The sequence below is a fragment of the Salvelinus namaycush genome, chromosome 26 (genome assembly GCF_016432855.1).
Source record: "Salvelinus namaycush isolate Seneca chromosome 26, SaNama_1.0, whole genome shotgun sequence".
Lineage (NCBI taxonomy): Eukaryota > Metazoa > Chordata > Actinopteri > Salmoniformes > Salmonidae > Salvelinus > Salvelinus namaycush.
This window is the reverse complement of record NC_052332.1, coordinates 23,044,491-23,057,621: the sequence shown is the minus strand read 5'-3', so window position 1 is coordinate 23,057,621 and position 13,131 is coordinate 23,044,491. Positions and strand designations below refer to the sequence as shown.

The 13,131-nt window shown below is 43.4% G+C and overlaps 1 protein-coding gene across 1 annotated transcript in view; it reads right to left on the bottom strand.

Annotated features, from left to right (window-relative positions):
• LOC120021001 (colorectal mutant cancer protein-like) overlaps window positions 1–13,131 on the bottom strand; it is a 154,929-nt gene that overhangs the window by 53,507 nt on the left and 88,291 nt on the right. Inside the window, exons 17-19 of the mRNA XM_038964665.1 lie at window positions 12,105–12,311; window positions 3,506–3,652; window positions 1,964–2,053 (exon numbers count right to left, since the gene is read on the bottom strand). Coding sequence (XP_038820593.1) covers window positions 1,964–2,053; window positions 3,506–3,652; window positions 12,105–12,311 — 444 coding nt within the window. The remainder of the gene's footprint in view (window positions 1–1,963; window positions 2,054–3,505; window positions 3,653–12,104; window positions 12,312–13,131) is intronic.

Below are 13,131 nucleotides of genomic sequence, written 5' to 3'. Positions count from 1 at the left end.
GACTGGGCTGAGCGGGAACTGTACTTCCTCAGAGGTAGGGAGGCGAGCAGGCCAGAGGTGGATGGAAGACCCCTTGACCTGTTTCACATTTTGTTATGTTACAGCCTTATTCTAAAATTTACTCAATTGCTTTTTTACTAACCAATATATACACAATACCCCATAATGACAAAACAAAAACAGATTTAGATTTTTTAGCTAAATTATAAAAAATAAAAAATAAACTGATATATCACATTTACATAAGTATTCAGACCCTTTACTCAGTACTTTGTTGAAGCACCTTTGGCAGAAATTACAGAGTTGAGTCTTCTTGGGTATGATGCTACAAGCTTGGCACAACTGTATTTGGGAAGTTTCTCCCATTCTTCTCTGCAGATCATCTCAAGCTCTGTCCGGTTGGATAGGAAGCGTTGCTGCACAGCTATTTTTAGGTCTCAACAGAGATGTTCGATCGGGTTCAAGTCCGGGCTCTGGCTGGGCCACTCAAGGACATTCAGAGACTTGTCCCGAAGCCACTCCTGTGTTGTCTTGGCTGTGTGCTTAGGGTCATTGTCCTGTTGGACAGTGAACCTTCACACCAGTCTGAGGTCCTGAGCACTCTGTAGCAGGTTTTCATCAAGGATCTCTCTGTACTTTGCTCCGTTCATCTATGCCTCGATCCTGACTAGTCTCGCAGTCCCTGCTGCTGAAAAACATCCTCACAGCATGATGCTGCCACCACCATGCTTCATCATAGGGATGGTGCAGGTTTCCTCCAGATGTGACGTTTGGCATTCAGGCCAAAGAGTTCAATCTTGGTTTCATCAGACCAGAGAATCTTGTTCCTCATGATTTGAGAGTCTTTAGGTGCCTTTTGGCAAACTCCAAGCAGGCTGTCATGTTCCTTTTACCGAGGAGTGGCTTCTGTCTAGCCACTCTACCATAAAGGCCTGATTGGCCTGATTGGAGTGCTGCAGAGATGGTTGTCCTTCTGGAAGGTTCTCCCATCTCCACAGACAAACTCTAGAGCTAAGTTCTTGGTGGCCTTTTCCCAGGATTGCTCAGTTTGACTGGGATACCAGCTCTAGGAAGAGTCTTGGTGGTTCCAAACTTCTTCCATTTAAGAATGATGGAGGCCACTGTGTTCTTGGGGACCTTCAATGCTGGAGAAATGTTTTGGTACCCTTCCCCAGATCCATGCCTCAAAACAATCCAGTCTCGGAGCTCTACTGACAATTCCTTCAATCTCAATTGGTTTTTGATTTTTGATCCGACATGCACTGTCAACTGTAGGATCTTATATAAACAGATGTGTGCCTTTCCAAATCGTGTATAATCAATTGAATTTACCACAGGTGGACTCCAATCAAGTTGTAAAAACATCAAGGATGATCAATGGAAACAGGATGCACCTGAGCTCAAATTCGAGTCTCATAGCAAAGGGTCTGAATACTTATGTAAATAAGGTATTTCTGTTTTTAATACATTTGCAAAAATGTATACAAACCTGTTTTCGCTTTGTCATTATGGGGTATTGTGTGTAGATTGCTGAGGAACTTTTTTATTTAATCCATTTTAGAATAAGGCTGTAACGTAACAAAATGTGAAAAAGTAAAGGGGTCTGAATACTTTCCGATGGCACTGTAGCTGGGTCTGTTGATAGTCCCACCCCCCTGTTCGAGGTGACGTTGTCAGGTCAATCTTTAGTGTCAACGGGGCTTTGTGGGTGCAGAGGGAGGGAGCAGTGGGGTATGAGTTACACCAGGTCTGCCACACCATACTGGTGATAGATACCCATCTCTGACACTTCTGCTGATGCTGCGGTTATCATCAGCCAGCTGCTACAAGGAAATGTCCTACCTACTGTCACTCTCTCTCTTACTCTGTCTACCCCTCTCTCTATCCTACTTCCTTTATTTTAACACTGCCATCTTCCCCCTCAAAGCCTTCAGTATTGAATAGGCATCCAGTAGCTCCTTACCCCGATGCTGCTGATCTCTGATCCCAGAACAGGCCTCTCGGTGGAAGAAGACTCCGACCTGGTTTTAGACAGTTTCACCCGCTCCGCCACCTAGCAACAAGACAACAAACTTCTTGATCTCCAAGGCATTCCTAGTCGATCGCAAAACATTTCTATAAAAAACCCAACGATATAGCCTTACATTCCTACTTTTTTCTGTCTCGCACTGTTGGCAGTAGGTGCACTTTCTACAGCTGCCATGTGTCTGAAGGTACCAACTCTGCGTGCCCGGAGAGAAAATCAAGTGCACCTACAGGCCTACGCATTGCTCAGATCACTGTGTCTGTCTGCAGCTTTCTCGAGCGCACAGGAAAGTAAGTTGATACTGTGATTTCAAAACGTCTAAAACCATGACTAAAGAGAGACTGTCAACAATTACAGCAAAGAGCTGCTGTTTTTATGAGTGAGTTCATGTTGAAATGCGCTTAACCACTCACACTACAGTTTCAATGAATGAGTAGCAAAGTGTATCGATAGGCTCGCATTGTTATTATTAGCGACGGTCTTCTTTTATATCAAGGAATATTTCACTTACTCTGGTCATAAGAGCAACAACATGAATTTGTACATGAGGCAGAACTAATGCGGTGTGACTCGAGTTTTGCCATCAGCGCGAGTTTCGCCATCCCCTTTTTGGTCTTAGCGGAGCGGGGAGGGCTGAGGGATGGTCTGATGGTGAGAGGCGGACCCGCTGATGCGCTCCCTTCGCTGAGACTGACCATCAGAGGCAGGCACAAGCAGTCCAGTAACATAAAGAAAGCACATTATTTCAATGTATGCTCACTCAGCTGTGCCTCACAAGTAATACAACAAATTATGATCTATTACCAGTGTGAAATGTAATGTCTGAGAAGAACATCATTGGCAGGGCAATTCAAGCATTGCATAATGAATTGGGCATATAGCCTAATGCAAACTTAATTTCTACAGAACTGTTTTTAATAGGTTAATGTTGCATAGGTTTACATTTTTTTGTTATCTGTGGTATATCTCAGCCTTCATTTTGACTCAGAAAGTGATCTCGGCTCAGAAAAGGTCCACTGCTCTAATGTATTGTATTCCCTCTGAGGCTCAATGTCAAGGACACACACGGGACAGTGGAAGAGCGAATGGTTGCCTGATTACCACTGTCCCTCTCTGGCTGGACAAGCCAAAGGCTAGTATGCTGATTACTGTGTGTGTGTGTGTGTGTGTGTGTGTGTGTGTGTGTGTGTGTGTGTGTGTGTGTGTGTGCGCGCGCGCGCAATTCAACTCATAGAGACAGTACTATAAGAGATGGTGAAAATTGGAAAAGAAAACAAAATGTTTGTCCTTGGTCATTCCAGAGGAGAGTTCATAATATCCCCAGAGAGACATTGCATTACCTCATATGAATGTACGATATTCCATTTCTTCATTTCTATTACTCAAGACCGTGTGAGGTCTTAACCCTTTAATGTACTTCCACATGCATAACTTTTTTTTCTTCCCCTTACTATGCATGTCATAGTGTGTGTGTTCTACCTTGGCCACAGGTATATCGTTACTGCTGCTGCTGGTGCTGAGTTCCCCAGTGCTGGGGTTGATTGGACGGGAGACGGGGGTGAGACGCCCGGGGCTGGACAGGCCTGCAGGCTGGGAGCTCTGGAGACGCGTCTGCAGCTCCCGCACCTGGGGATAAGACACCATAGATATATATTCTATTACTATTTCATGTGAACGTGTTCTATTTAATTATATGGCACACAAAGACACACATAAGCTGGTGGTCATGGGCATGGCAAAACATTAAAATAACATGAATAAAACATCAATAACACCCAGACCTGCTGAAAACAAAACAACTGCTTATGACCTCATCATACAGAGGATTGACAAAAGGACTCAGTTAGTTGCAACTTTAACCACTTCTTGCTCCAGTTTTAGACAATGTGAGGATCCATCCCATCTCTTTAAAGCAGTGGGCAAAGGCAGGAATTTTGGGACAGTGATGATGTCATGAATGCAGAGGCAACAGGGTACTTGAGTCACTCCACTGCTGACAGGCTTCTCCTCACTCTATATTAAGCATCAAAAAGCTATTTGGAAAGGCTTGCCAGATCTCGCAATGAATTTGTATGCAAGCTTGGATTTGTCTGTATTATGCTTGCAGCTTGTATACAAAATCCAAATGCTGTTGTCAATATGTTGTTACCTCTTCACAACCCTAAGCAGTTTATGCTCCAGGTGTGTGTGTGTGGTTGTGTGCATGAATGTTGGGGTGTGTGTATGTGTCAGAGGGAGAGAGCTTCCTCTGCCAGGAAAAGCGTGGAAAAGAAAGAACATTAGTTTGACCCCTGGCTCATGAAAATACTGTATAAACAGTGAAAACTAAGCAAACTTGGTTTTGAAAACAATGGCCTTTTGTGCTTTACACAGCACCCATTGTACACACAGAGACACCACAATATATACCAGCAAACAGTCAGCAACTGGCATGAGTTGTTGGCAGCACTGGATAGCTGAATACACATGACAAGAAGTCAAAATCATGTTAGCTACCTGCATGTTGTCAATAATATAGGCAAACCTTTAAATTGCACACATACATGTGGCATTATAGGTACAGGTAAATCGATCTACATCAAATGTATGGTCTGTAAATCAGGCTTCCTCTAGGGCAGATATACTGGCCTGGAAAACAGCCTGCATCTGCCACTAACTCTGTCTCTGTCTCTGCCTCCGCCAGCCAGACTGCGAGAACAGATTTTCCCCACCTCTATTTCCCTACGGACGCCAGGGGAGAGGAGACTTTCAGAGACAGATAGAGAGAAAGGGATGAGCGGAAATAGAAGAGTAAGTGAGTGACAGAAAAAGGGGGGCGAGAGGAGAGTGGGGAAAGGTTGACAGTGAAGCAGAGACACTGGGAATGAGAGAGGGAGAGCAGGGACAGACAGGGTGTAGGAGAGGCAGAGATAGCAAGCTGGTCCTGGAAACACAATTAGACCCAACCAAATCATGAGAACACAAAACAATATTACGTGACACTTTGTAAATATATATTTTTCTTTTCACTGAGCAAACTAGAACGCTATTTGGCCCTAAACAGAGTACAGTGGCAGAATACCGGACCACTGTGACTGACCCAAAATTAAGAAAAGCTTTGAAAGGTCGTCGTAGGCAGACCTGGCTGTGCACACTGCCTACAAAATCCATTGAAAACTGAGCTGCACTTCCTAACCTCCTGCCAAATGTATGAGCATATTAGAGATACATAATACCCTCAGATTACACAGACCCACAAAGAATTTGAAAACAAATACAATTCCAGACCCACAGCGTGCAATCACAGCAGCAAGATTTGTGACCTGTTAACAATGGTGTTTGAAGAAAAAACAACACGTATTTATGTTTATTTATTTTCCCTTTTCTACTTTAACTATTTGCACATTGTTACAACACTGTGTCATGACTGTCCTGTGAGGATCACAATGGGTCAGATCAGCTTGGCAATGGCTGACAATAACCAGACTGTCACGCCCTGACCGTAGAGAGCCTTTTAATGTCTCTATTTAGTGTGATTTGGGGTGGGCATTCTGTGTTTCGTTTTCTATGATTTGGTATTTCTATGTTTTGGCCGGGTATGGTTCTCAATCAGGGACAGCTGTCTATCGTTGTCTCTGATTGGGAACCATACTTAGGTATCCTTTTTTCCCACCTGTCTTTGTGGGAAGTTGACTTTGTTTAGGGCACATAGCCTTTGTGCTTCACGGTTTGTTTTTGTATGGTTTATTGTTTTTTGTCGGCGTAATCTTTTATTCAAGAAAATGTACGCTCACCACGCTGCACCTTGGTCCTCTTATTCCAACGGCCGTGACAGAACTTCCCACCAACAAAGGACCAAGCAGCGTGGTAAGGAGGAGCAGCGTGGCCAGGGGTATGAGACAACCTGGGAGGAGGTAGAGAGGTGGTCGGTCGACCCAGGGAGAGAGCCAGAGCCCGCCTGGGATTCTATGGAGCAGTGCAAAGAGGGATACCGGAGGATGGAGTCGGCGAGACGAACACGGCTGACAAGGAAGCCTGAGAGGCAGCCCCCCCCCCCAAAAAAAATTGAGGGGGGCACACGGGGAGTGTGGCAGAGTGTTATGCGGTGGAAAGTGAAACCTCCACACCAGGTCGTAAATTTGAGCAGGAGAGAACTCTCTCTCTACCCTTTAGTATCAACCAAAGAAATTCCGTTGTCTAGAGAGATTTTTGCCGCCCCAAAACTCTAACGTTAAAAAAGTGAATCATGGAACAATATTTCTAAAGTAACGATATTGTCACGCCCTAACCTTAGAGAGCCTTTTTATGTCTCTATTTGCTTTGGTCAGGGTGTGATTTTGGGTGGGCATTCTATGTTTTGTTTTCTATGATTTTGTGGTTCTATGTTTTGGCCGGGTATGGTTCTCAAACAGACACAGCTGTCTATCGTTGTCTCTGATTGGGAACCATACTTAGGTTGCCCTTTTTCCCTCCTTTCGGGGTGGGTAGTTAACTTTGTTTGTGGCACTAATGCCCTGTAAGCTTCACGGTTGTTTTTCGTTTGTTGTTTTGTTGGCGACATTTTGAAATAAAACGGAAAATGTACGCTTACCACGCTGCACCTTGGTCTTCTTCCAGCAACGGCCGTGACAGATATGGGAAATGGTCAGTGGGGAGACATAGGAAACTAATGTCATATTGTTTTTCATTTTGTGATGTTATTAAAAACGGTATGGACCAAATACTGTAACTTGGAAAGGATACCCACTTTATCTGTCAAGTTTTCATCCAATATGTTGTGAATACAATATGAAAAATGATTAAAGTATTTTTGTTAAGATATGAAAGAGCTTTTAGCACGGGTAAGAGAGAACTTCTAATCATATCCTTTGCACATTAAGTAACCACGCCCCGAGTGAGGTCAGAGAGCTTGTCAGCATGATGGAACGCCACTTTTAGCCAGAGTGCATAAAAAGCCTTTGTTACGAAATTAACATTAGACCAGGAAGCGTGAGGCGAGAGCTACATGTTTTAAATGGTTGAAACTCTGAATTTCAACACGAGGTGAAGAAATACTCACCTTCCTTTAGACCAGAGAGACGAAGAGCTGCAGCTCATGTCTATTGTGGTCCGAATCCTGAATATCAACACGAGGAGGAAGAGGTGAGAAGCTCATCTCAGACAATCACTGGTACAGCTGTCTTAAGTCAGATATTGAGAAAAGCTCATCTAAGTGAGACTATCCTACTACGCTCATCACCAATGGGAACCGTCGACATGGCCTTTCAGACAATCAGAGCCATACAGCTGGAAGGCTAACAACTTTCCGAGAAGGCTTGGTTCCGACCGAGATAAACGACGATCAAAGGCATTTCACACGTAAATACATTCATGATTTCTTATTCCAAATTGGCGGCGGTTCGTGTGCAAAGTATATGTTTAATGGGAGAATAGTTATAGAATGTTTACGTTTTTCTCGGTCTCTCGCTGTGTAAAAGCCGTCATATTTTGTCAGTCCACTAGGGACCTTTCTCTCGTGTAAAGTGTGTATGTAAATTCTGTGTTATTATTTAGTTAGCTAGCAAATAAATAATTAAACCCATGTGTAGTGCTGAATAATGAGCAAGGCTGGGGGTTTTGCAGATCCAAGAACGTTACGATAGTTCAGAATGAGTATTTGATAAGAAGTACAGTGCCTTGCAAAAGTACTCATCCCCTTTGCATTTTTCCTATTTTGTTGCATTTTTATTTGGATTTCATGTAATGGACATACACAATAGTAATGGACATACACAATAGTCCAAATTGGTGAAGTGAAATTTAGAAAAATAACTTGTTCCAAAAAATTCTAAAAAACTGAAAAGTGGTGCGTGCATATGGATTCAACCCCTTTGCTATGAAGCCCCTAAATAAGATCTGGTGCAACCAATTACCTTCGGAAGTCACATAATTAGTTAAATAAAGTCCACTTGTGTGAAATCTAAGTGTCACATGATATGTCACATGATGTCAGTATATATACACCTGTTCTGAAAGGCCTCAGAGTCTGCAACACCACTAAGCAAGGGGCACCACCAAGCAAGCAGCACCATGAAGACCAAGGAGCTCTTCAAACAGGTCAGGGACAAAGTTGTGGAGAAGTACAGATCAGGGTTGGGTTATAAAAAAAAATCTGAAACTTTGAACATCCCACAGAGCACCATTAAATCCATTATTAAAAAATGGAAAGAATATGGCACCACAACAAACATGCCAAGAGAGGGCCGCCCACCAAAACTAACGGACCAGGCATGTAGGGCATTAATCAGAGAGGCAACACAGATACCAAAGATAAACCTGAAGGAGCTGCAAAGCTCCACAACAGAGATTGGAGTATCTGTCCATAGGACCACTTTAAGCCATACACTCCACAGAGTTGGGCTTTACGGAAGAGTGGCCAGAAAAAAGCCATTGCTTAAAAAAAAAAGAAGCAAACATGTTTGGTGTTTGCCAAAAGGCATGTGGGAGACTCCCCAAACATATGGAAGAAGGTACTCTGGTCAGATGAGACTAAAATGTAGCTTTTTGGCATGAAAAACATCCCCACAGCATGATTCTGCCACCAACATGCTTCAGGTTTTTCCATCGGCAGGGACTGGGAAACTGGTCAGAATTGAAGGAATGATGATGGCGCTAAATACAGGGAAATTCTTGAGGGAAACCTGTTTCAGTCTTCCAGAGATTTGAGACTGGGACGGAGGTTCACCTTCAAGCAGGACAATGACCCTAAGCATACTGCTAAAGCAACACTCGAGTGGTTTAAGGGGAAAATTTAAATGTCTTGGAATGGCCTAGTCAAAGCCCAGACCTCAATCCAATTGAGAATCTGTGGTATGACTTAAAGATTGCTGTACACCAGCAGAACCCACCCAACTTGAATGCGCTGAAGCAGTTTTCCCTTGAAGAACGGGCAAACATCCCAGTGGCTAGATGTGCCAAGCTTATAGAGACATACCCCAAGAGACTTGCAGCTGTAATTGCTGCAAAAGGTGGCTCTACAAAGTATTGACTTTGGGGGGGCACGCTCAAGTTCTGTTTTTTTGTCTTATTTCTTGTTTGCTTCACAATTAAAAATATTTTGCATCTTCAAAGCGGTAGGCATGTTGTGTAAATGAAATGATACAACCCCCCCCAAAATCTATTTTAATTCCAGGTTGTAAGGCAACAAAATAGGAAAAATGCCAAGGGGGGTGAATTTTTTCACAAGCCACTGCAATGATTAATAAGATGACTGTTTATTGATGAAATAGGTAAAGACCTTATATAGCTTAATTCGGGAGATGGTAACTCTCTAAACATCTTCTTCCGTGGTGCCCCAAATCCTAATGAGTTAATTGTACATTATTAATTTAAAATCGGGTAACAATTAAAGATAGTTAGTGGATTAAATAACAGTCATCAGATTAATGAATGTAAAGTCACGACAACTGTATATAGACATAATGACTGTTCACTGTGTATTGTTAATTTCACTTGCTTTGGAAATGTAAACATATGTTGCCCAAGCCAATAAATATGAGTGAGAGAAAGATAGAGAGAGAGCGTGTAAAAGAATGCGAGAGAGCTTGGCCATGACTTTGAACACTGCTGTTTTTCCTGTACTCCTCTCCTGAGAAACTCCCTGGGAGCCGAGGATCTGAAAAAAGCCAACATGGCTGCCATGTGCTGCCAAAGGACACAGAGATGACTGCGACATCATGAACTAGTCCTCTAGCCAGCTTTCTCACCTCATGATCCCTGAGAAAAGAAACTGCAAAGAATATGATTCTGGTTCTGTTTGGTTCTGGCCAGTTTATAAACCGAGGACTTTGTTTGACTCACATGCACATCTGTCCAGGACAGTTCTTGTATCCAGCTGATTTTAAAAAGTATACTGAACAACAATATAAAAGGCAATATGCAACAATTTGAACGAAGTTCATATAAGGAAATCAGTCAATTGAAATACATTCATTAGGCCCTAATCCATGGATTTTACATGACTGGGAATGGGCACAGCCATGAGTGGGCCTGGGAGGGCATAGGCATACCCACTTGGGAGCCAGGTCCAGCCATTGCAGCGCCAGGCCAGCCAATCAGAATGAGTTTTTCCCCACAAAGAGCTTTATTACAGACAGAAATATTCCTCCGTTTCATCAGCTGTCCGAGTGGCAGGTCTCAGACAATCCCGCAGGTGAAGAAGCCGGAAGTGAAGGTCCTGGGCTGGCGTGGTTACAAGTGGTCTGCAGTTGTGAGGCTGGCAACAACTCTGGTGGACATTCCTGCAGTCAGCATGCCAATTGCACACTCCCTCAAAACGTGAGACATCTGTGGCATTGTGTTGTGTGACAAAACAGCACATTTTAGAGTGCCGTGTTATTGTCCTCAGCACAAAGTGCACCTGTGTAATGATCATTCTGTTTAATCAGCTTCTTCATATGCAACAAATGTCAACTGGATGGATAAACTTGGCAAAGGAGAAATGCTCACCAAATTTGTACGCAAAATTTGAGAGAAATAAGCTTTTTGTGCGTATGGACAATTTCTCAGATCTTTTATTTCAGCTCATGAAACATGGGACCAACACTTACCATGTTGCGTTTACATTTTGGTTCAGTATACACTGCCTTATGCTGTGGTGTTTCACTGGAAGTGGTTGATTCCAACATATGTGATTCTTATTATGAGTGGAGTGCATTGTAAAAGCTTAGAAGGCTTACAATGACATGCCAATATATAGTGTTCTGTATCTGGCCTTTAAAGTCAAATGCTCTTTTGTATCGTAAACAAAATGCTGACACAGCTAAATTATGTGGACAAGACACATACAGTACCGGTACTGTAAAAGGTGTAAAAGATGCTTACTACCACAGTAAATACCTGTCCTTCAAGGGAGGGTAAAAGCCTAGGGAAGGAAAGTTAAGATCGTATCTGGACCTTGAGTCTCAAATGAGGGGGAATCCATATTTTAAAAGGCTGAGCGGGAGCAAGCGGGCCCCCAAGGACGTGCCGGTGTGCATAGAAAATCCTTCACGGAGCCCCGCATTGAAACAGCACCGCAATACATTTGTCCAATTTCTCTGTAAAACAGACAGATTTCATTAGAGGAAAGGAGAAATTGAGAGGGTGGGAGGAACGAGCGCTCTGAGCTGAGCTGAGCTGGGATGCTTTTTCTGCTGTGTCTAGGTCTCCTTTGAGGACCCGCCAGAATTAGTGGGGCTGGTTAGGTCGGCCTGGCCATTTTTCGCTCGATTCATCTCGCGGTCTAATCGCATTACGGTCCTAACTAGCTTCAGCAAGCCTTGGGAGGACACCAGATTTGATTATGTGTCTAAAAGCGCTCAACGTATTGATTCAGATGGCTGCCCTAACCGGCGCACCATCCATAGTTTGGTTCAGAAAGCAGAACTCAGTTCGCAGCTGGAAAATTCAAAGGGTTCATTCTTGCAGGAGCAAGGATAAATACACGTGTCTTGCCACTGGTGCCCAGTAATGTCTTCTTCTCCTTCAGACTTCCCTGAATAAACTTCCTGGAATTGGAAATGGTACGTGCGAGTGTCTGTCAATGCAGTGGCCTAGCGACAAAGCATCAGAGAGCATGTCTATATTTGAACTGATCGCCGCAGATCTTTCAATCCAACGGACATGGTGGACCATAATTACAGCTTAGAGCCTCTGTGCAGAGAATTTTTTTATTCATTCAGATTCAGTCTTAGTTCTCTGCCTAGAACAGGTTCAAACTAGGACACATTTACTAAAGATTTGGCAATAGGCTCAAGATCTCACAACTTTTTCGGGATCTAATAAAAAACATGAAACCGAATGAAAACTAAGAAACATACAGCTTTGTTGAGTCACTTCTTTCTTCCTTCCTCCTCACTAGATACCTTTTTGTATCGTATTGACTGTTATGGGTCAGATTCAATAAAAATGTATGTAAACCTGCCTTAGTAATAATAAGCAACGATGCACCCCAGTCTGTTAGCCACCAACACAGTCATGTGGAAAGGCTCAAAAGGTACACAGAAAACGCACAAAACACATAAACCAAATGACAGAAAATGTTTTTAAAAATCATAATAACAGGACCCAGCTGACTGACCCGCCGTCTCAAGCGGTCACGTTCCTCCCGGATGGCGTTCATGGTGGCCTTGGTGCGGTTCAAGTCCTCCTCCTTGGAGCACAGCATGGCCGTCAGGCTCTCGTTCTCTTCCCTCAGGCCGGCCAGCTCCTTCTGCCAGTGCATACGCTCCTCCGACAGGCTGGGGTAGAAGTCCCGGCCCAAGGCCCCCTCGATCTCCTCCACCGTCTGGGGGAAAGGAGGAAAGAGTGGGAACATTATTTTATTTTAAAGTGCCTTATGTACAGTTGAAGTCGGAAGCTTACATACACTTAGGTTGGAGTCATTAAAACTCGTTTTTTAACCACTCCACAAATTTCTTGTTAACAAACTATAGTTTTGGCAGGTCGGTTAGGACATCTACTTTGTGAAAGACACAAGTCATTTTTATAATTCACTGTATCACAATTCAAGTGGGTCAGAAGTATACATACACGAAGTTGACTGTGCCTTTAAATATCTTCAAAAATTCCAGAAAATGACGGCATGGCTTTAGAAGCTTCTGATAGGCTAATTGACATTCGAGTCAATTGGAGGTGTACCTGTGGATGTATTTCAAGGCCTACCTTCAAACTCAGTGCCTCTTTGCTTGACATCATGGGAAAATCAAGAAAAATCAGCCAAGACAAATGAAAATTGTATACCTCCACAAGTCTGGTTCATCCTTGGGAGCAATTTCCGAATGCCTGAAGGTACCACGGTCATCTGTACAAACAATAGTACGCAAGTATAAACACCATGGGACCACGCAGCCATCATACTGCTCAGGAAGGAGACGCGTTCTGTCTCCTAGAGATGAACGTACTTTAGTGCGAAAAGTGCAAATCAATCCCAGAACAACAGCAAAGGACCTTGTGAAGATGCTGGAGGAAACAGGTACTAAAGTATCTATATCCACAGTAAAACGAGTCCTGTATCGACATAACCTGAAAGGCCGCTCAGCAAGGAAGAAACCACTGTTCCAAAACCGCCATAAAAAAGCCAGAGTACGGTTTGCAATTGCACAAAG